We start from the raw sequence: 6,690 nt of genomic DNA on the forward strand, positions 1-6,690 counted from the left end.
TTGGAGGTGTATGAAAATACACCTGAAGAAAGGAGAAACATGATTTTGCTGAATGTTTTTTATTTGATAAACCTGAAAACATCAGCCATTCAGCCTATTGTATTAGCACCATTGGCATGGATTGTTAATATACTGTGCCAATCATAATAAGAATGGAAACTTGCACATGGTATACCATTCCTATTTTTTGGAATTTTATCTTACCAAGTATGCTATCATACAATATGAAATTCAAGTGTTTAAGGACGATTCAAACAATGGTATAAAACAATCCTGCATTTTACCAATACTATATATGGATTTTTCTGTAGATAGTGAATGAAACTGTAAAGAAATCGACTTTAAAGCATGCTCCTTTAATTCATCAGAACACAAGGAGAATTGCTTTCATTCCCTTGCCTGTGTTGTGATATATATGAACGTAAATGTAATTTGATCTCCTTGTAGTTCAAAATCCCTGGAAATCATAAAAATTTTTATTATATACCAACCACTGTGTATAGTTGCTCTTTTAGTTCATATATTGTAGCTTATACTTAAATAACTGTAGCATATTTTAGGCCTGTAGTCTGTGGTACATAATTTCACAGTTTCAAAATTGTTGAGGGGAAGACCTTCCGTGTTTTAGGAAGTTGTGAACCTAATATAAATCTCATGAGCACCCACAGCGGTCTACTACCATGGCTGGAATTTTCCCATATATTATTTGTTCTTTGCCATTAAAATATAGCATATTAATTGGAGACATCTTTGTGGGAGTACAGCAAGGGCCTGCTGAACCTCTGGGGTTTGCTTGGTGTACAAGATGAGTATGAGGATATTTTTGTAAAAATACAAATTCACACTCTCCAGAGCAGTAATTTGCCTTGTATCTTTTGGGTGCAATAATCCAATCCCATCCAAAAGCTTCAAAATCCACAGTGAGAGGGTAACGACAGCATCGCGATTCTGTTGAGTGCTCATCACAGTCAAGACCAAAATCTCTCCTGGATCTTTTCGGTGTGTCTGTTACCTTGACCTCTAAAAAGGGATTCTGTGTGAAAAGGAAAGACAATCAATAGTACTGATTTAGATCTTGAAAGACTTTCCTACCTACCTTAAGAAGTCGTTATCAAAGAAAGAAATGAATCATTTTTCATATACAACATTTATTTTTCAAAGGCACAGCATTCAAGAATTTTCATAGGGCAGTGTCTGTGGCTCAAGGAGTAGGGTGCTGGCCCCATATACTGGGGGTGAAGGGTTCAAGCCCACCCCCCCGGCCAAAAACTGAAGTAAAAAAAAAAAGAAGAAAGAATTTTCATTAACACTAAGCTTTATTTTCCCATATGGCTCAAAAGACTATAACAGCAATACAAATTCCCTTGAGATCAGTTCTAAGTCTTTTTAATTTTTGTTTTTCTAGGTTTGAGTCACACTGCCTGACACCTGATAGGTATCTTAAAAATATTTGTGGAAAGAAAGGTAAGGAAGGAGGAATGGAGAGAGGGAGGAGGGGAGGAAGATGAAGTGGGGGGCGAGGAAACAGATGAGCTTCCTCCCTACAGGCTAAGCATTTTAAATATGTTGGCAGAATATGTCTGACGACTCCTGGAGAGGTGGGGATATTCATCTATCCTCCATTCCCTAGGTCTTTGCTCAGGGAAACTTGAATATTAAAACCAGAGCAAAATAGCTACTTTCCAGCACTATATGGATTATAATAGGAAAAGGGAAAGTTGGCTGATGAAGGGTGGTGGTATGTGTACTGGGTTGGAAGGAGAACCCCTAAGAAGGGAAAGACAGATTCAGAAGAAGAAACAATGATATTTCTTTTATTCTTTCACTGAAAATGTTTCTATTTAGATACTTATATAATAAATTGTTAGCCCTATCCCTGCCCCAATGTTATAATGCATTTGAGACTTTGTTTTCTTTTATATAGAAAATTTTGAAGATTACATCATATTAAACACCTGTTTAATAATTAAAACCTGTCCCATTATCAATTTAATCACTAAGGTGTGACCTATAAAAAGGAACACTTTGTTTTTATTTTTATTTTTTTTATTGTTGGGGATTCATTGAGGGTACAAGAAACCAAGTTACATTGATTGCATGTTAGGTAAAGACCCTCTTACAATCATGTCTTGCCCCTGAAAGGTGTGGCACACACCAAGACCCCACCCCCTTGCTCCTTCCCTCTCTCTGCTCTTCCTTTCTCCACCCCTCCCTCCTTTCTCTCTCTGCTCTCCCCTTCCCCCAACCCCACCGAAAAAGGAACACTTTCTTAAATAATTGATAGTAAGTTTTTATCCTATGTCAAAATGTAAACAGATCTGGTAGTTATTGTTATTTAAGATTGTCAAAAAGAATAATTTCATTTTGGGAGTCATTAACATTTTATGTAGTATATTTAAAGAAAAAAGATCATTTGGAAAATTATATAGTCTTTTAAAGGTTATGTTTTTATTTAAAGTAACCTGATTTGCTAAATATATAATTTTTATAAGCACGAACATTTAAAGAATTTTAAGATAACATATGTTTGCAAGTATAATCTGTTGTAAATTATGTCAATAGATGGAAATAAAAAGACATAATCACTTTAAATAAGGTTTTGAAAATAGACATTAACAAAAGCCTAGGTAAGCCAGAAAAGTAACCCTAAATTTATATTAGATTTTAAATGGTTTTTATTAATTTTTATAATATATGTTATTGTCATTTACTTGGCCTGATATTAAATTAGTTGGCATTCCCTAAGCGAACTCTTGCACAAGAATGCTAAGGCAGCTCAGAAATAAGCTAGGTGGCAAAGGTTAACTAGCCTGTAAATTAAAATTTTATTGGGGGGGCGGTGCTTGTGGCTCAAAGGAGTAGGGTGCTGGCCCCAAATGCTGGAGGTGGCGGGTTCAAACCCAGCCCCAGCCAAAAACTAAAAAAAAAAAAAAAATTATTAGGGGTATTCCACAAAGTCATCTATATATTCATCAATGAATCAATATCCTGCAAATAGTGAATATATTTATCATAAAGGACTTTAAATATATTTAATAACATACAAGCTTATCCATATCACACTAAGTTAAATGCTAATCATTTTACTTCAATCATAATTTTTAAGGTTTGTTTTATCTGCTTTATGCTATGCCAAAAATTTTCAACACATTTGTCAGCCTTCTGGGAGAAAACTAAATTTTGATTTGTTGTTATGCACTAGAATACACCATATGGGGATCATATTTTTATTCATATAATCATGTATCATATCAATAAAAGCCCTTTCTATCATTCCCAATTGAAAAGGATTCCTTAAGAAGTTAATAACTATGGCACAATTTTTTGACATAGTTTTTTTGTATCACCATGCAAAGTAAGAATATCAAGAGAAAATTTCATAGGCTATAAAATTATACATTTATTTTTATTGGACACAGGGCTACCACAGGGTAAGATAGCTTTGTTTGGCTCATGAGCACAGGAAATTGACACTTCTATTCCACCATTGTTCATTCATATTATGAATAAAAACATAACATTGTTAGAATGTAATTCTCAGTTATCACTTACCAGCCCTTCTTCTCCTGGTCCTGGGAAGGTTACAGCAAGATCATGACCATTTTCATCTAAAGCTTTGATTTCAATGCCTAAGTTGGATTCAGGCTGTTTGAGCCAATTTTGCAACACTGTCTTCACATCAATGCTCTGCCAAATACCAGTGCCTGGGTTCATGTCAAGTTTCAGAGATCGGATTCCAGTATACCTTGTACCGTCTTTCATGGGTTTGATGAGTCTCAGGATTTGTACAAACACTGTTGTAGGAGTCTTGACAGGTCTCAGATATATCCACAGTTGGGCTTTTACTACTTTGTTGTATTGTATTTTAGAGCTAAACTTAAAGAAGCAACATTTGGGTTTTCCATCCACTTGCACTAGCAAATCAGCTATAAGTGAATAAGAAAAGAAAGAAATTACTGAATTTATTTCCCATTAGGAAATGAACAACCCCCCTCCATATAAATAGTTGAACATTTTTTCTACCAGGATAATGTATGCATAGGCAATCTTTTAAAATGAAATGCTATGTAGAACTTCACAGCTCAAAAAAAAAAAAAAAAAAAACCACAGAAAATAATTACTCCAGCTTTTCAGAATTTTTTAGATCTATGTATTTTCAGTTGTTCACAAAGAGTCTGTTCCTCTTCCAGAGAACTATGCACAAAGGAAAATTCTAGGAAAGAATGAACAGTGAATGAAATTTTAAAATGATGATGATTAGAGAGAACAAGAGACAGCGTGGAGGAGCAACCACTTAGAATTCTTTGGGAATCTGAGTAGTTACACTTACTGAGCAGCTGTACCAATCAGTCTGGAAGAAGGAACCCTTCCCCCAGGCCTGAATTACCTGGGGACAAGACACACTGAGTAACTTACTGAGCCTCGGGAATTAGTAGAAAATATAGTACATCTGTTATGCTTTGGCTTTGGCCTAGCCTTTTAATGGAGCAAAACTAAGCAGGTAATTAGCACAAAAAATTAGATTTTATATTCAGGCTATCTCAAAAGTTAGAAAGTATTGCCTTTAGGGCCTGTCAGTATAAGCACAAGCAGTAACAATTTCTTTTCTTTTGGTTTTCAAGATTGTCTATAAAAAGGTAAATCTCCAGGATTACTTGATAGCAGTGTTCTAAATGAAAATTATCTGTTGCACTGTGACCTGATTACTTACTAATAGAGATAATACTTTGAAACTGTTTTGAGTTTGTTTAAAGTACATAAAGTGCTGTATTAAAGCAACGTAATAGACACATGGCACAAAATCTTTCTTGTTATGCCTTCTCTGTCAAGGTCCCTATCTCCCTTTCCTGGAGAAACTATTCTTTTGAGCTGACTGTAAAAGAAATTGTATGAAATATATTATCTTTCAGAAGCAATGTTGATACCACAGGTAATAGCCCTTCCTCTTATGAAGAATAAAATATTTCAGAAGTTTATTAAGCAATGTATTTGCTTGGAAATATGAAAACCAGGTACTCTCAACAACAGTATGATGGTCAAGGTACAAGCAGGACTTCATGAGCCATAACCTACCCAATGAAACTGTTTGTTTTTTAGGCATTTTCTGATACTCAGCTCATGCTTATCATTAAGCTAAGTTTAATAATTGCTCTTACCTTACTAATACATTAAAGTATTTAAACATTTTTTATACTCTTCAATGTAACAGCTTTCAAAATGAAATATTTTAATTTGTGAATAAAAAAATACCCTGAGAGATAGTTGTGAATAACAAAATTCACTATGAGAGATAGGTTTGAATAACAAAATTCACTCTCACTTAGGTATTCAGCAGCCCTCAAAACAAGCTTAAACATGTAGCAAGTTTCTTTCTCTATTATTAGTGGAAAAACTTATTATAAATGAATATTTTAGGCACCCAAATGCAATTACAGAATTTCATGTAAGCTTTAACATTGCTTGCAGTATCTCACTGTCCCTGCCTGGTGGTATCAGGCTGTGAAAGCATAGCATGCTATATATGCCACATTAGACCAAACAGCAGCAATGCTGGGCAAGCACTTTATTTTTTAGTTTTTTAGCTCTATGAGGAAACAAATAATGCAGCAGATTTTAGTTTCATTAATATATTTCCCACTTCTTGAAAAAAAAAAAGGAATTATTTTCCCTGCAACTTACATAGAAGCCAACAGCTTGTTAAAAAGAGCCTGAAAATAGATCTGTTTCCCATAAACACTAGAATAACAGTCAGCAGAACTGTTGATATTCACTAATAGCACTACTTACATTCTGTAGGCATAGTAATGATTGTTTCCGTCGTAGCATGATAATCATCATCTTCCAAAGAACCATCACTGCTATCATCTCTCTGGACATCGTACTGATCAATCAGTTCCCGGAGCGGAGGAGCTTTGGGTAAAAGTTGTCTTATAGCATCTTTGCTGATATTAGGAGCTGTTTCCAGGCGAAGTTTGCTGAGGATTTGAATTTTTATGGCTTCTATTCTTGAAGATTTAGTGTTCTGTCTCCAGGTACATGCATTACACAGCCCCTCTTTTTCCACATTTTCTTTTTGCTCACTGTTCTCATTTAGATTCACTGGACCAGCAACAATCAGCATAAATAGGTAAATATACACATAGATTTGCAATTTTTGCATGATTTAAAAAAATCAGTACAATCTCTTTCCTTGTTCTTAGTTCTTCCTCTTGCTTTTCTTTTGCTTTTGAGTAATGCCACACACAATTTTAATGCATGTACAGTCTCAGAGACAACTTGCCACAGCAGTGAATCTTTATACTGTATTCCAAGTGGCTTTTTATATTCCAACTTGGATGAGACAAGTGTCGTCAGGATCTATGATTGGCTCTTGCTTCACAATGAATCTCGCTGTCAGAGGTTAAAACCCTGTCTGTCACAAGTCACCAAACAGTATTTTGTTACAGTCAAGGCTGAGCTGATTCATTTAACTACTTCATAAAAGGAATAAATCTATAAATTATAGAAGATATTTGGGACTTTTGAAAAATTAAAGCCTATATTAGCAATAATATAAATTGTACTTAAATTTTATTAATCTTTATAAAACTCTTGAAATTTAAATAAGTTTTAATTTGTATTTCACACCTAAAATATGAAATGTTACTTCTTAAAAAGTGAAAATGATTTTTTTATTGCTTAGGCAAGTAT

At 34.4% G+C, this 6,690-nt stretch overlaps 1 protein-coding gene across 1 annotated transcript; it reads right to left on the reverse strand.

Annotated features, from left to right (window-relative positions):
* Positions 1-375: 375 nt before the first annotated feature.
* MSTN (myostatin) lies at positions 376-6,289 on the reverse strand. Its single transcript, XM_003801040.2, has 3 exons — positions 5,788-6,289; positions 3,553-3,926; positions 376-1,033 (listed from the first exon to the last, which is right to left on the reverse strand). The coding sequence occupies exons 1-3, from the start codon at positions 6,158-6,160 to the stop codon at positions 653-655; spliced, it is 1,128 nt and encodes a 375-aa protein (XP_003801088.1). The 5' UTR covers positions 6,161-6,289; the 3' UTR covers positions 376-652.
* Positions 6,290-6,690: the final 401 nt, after the last annotated feature.

Source organism: Otolemur garnettii, unplaced genomic scaffold, assembly GCF_000181295.1.
Source record: "Otolemur garnettii isolate 467f Iridium unplaced genomic scaffold, OtoGar3 scaffold00195, whole genome shotgun sequence".
NCBI classification, from domain to species: Eukaryota; Metazoa; Chordata; class Mammalia; order Primates; family Galagidae; genus Otolemur; species Otolemur garnettii.

Excerpts from the sequence above, each read along its gene's own strand:
- MSTN (XM_003801040.2), bottom strand. The coding sequence starts at position 6,160 with ATGCAAAAATTGCAAATCTATGTGTATATTTACCTATTTATGCTGATT. Across the intron at positions 3,927-5,787 it reads CATTACTATGCCTACAGAAT|CTGATTTGCTAGTGCAAGTG; the intron begins GTAAGTAGTGCT and ends ATTCACTTATAG. Across the intron at positions 1,034-3,552 it reads GACCAGGAGAAGAAGGGCTG|AATCCCTTTTTAGAGGTCAA; the intron begins GTAAGTGATAAC and ends CTTTTCACACAG.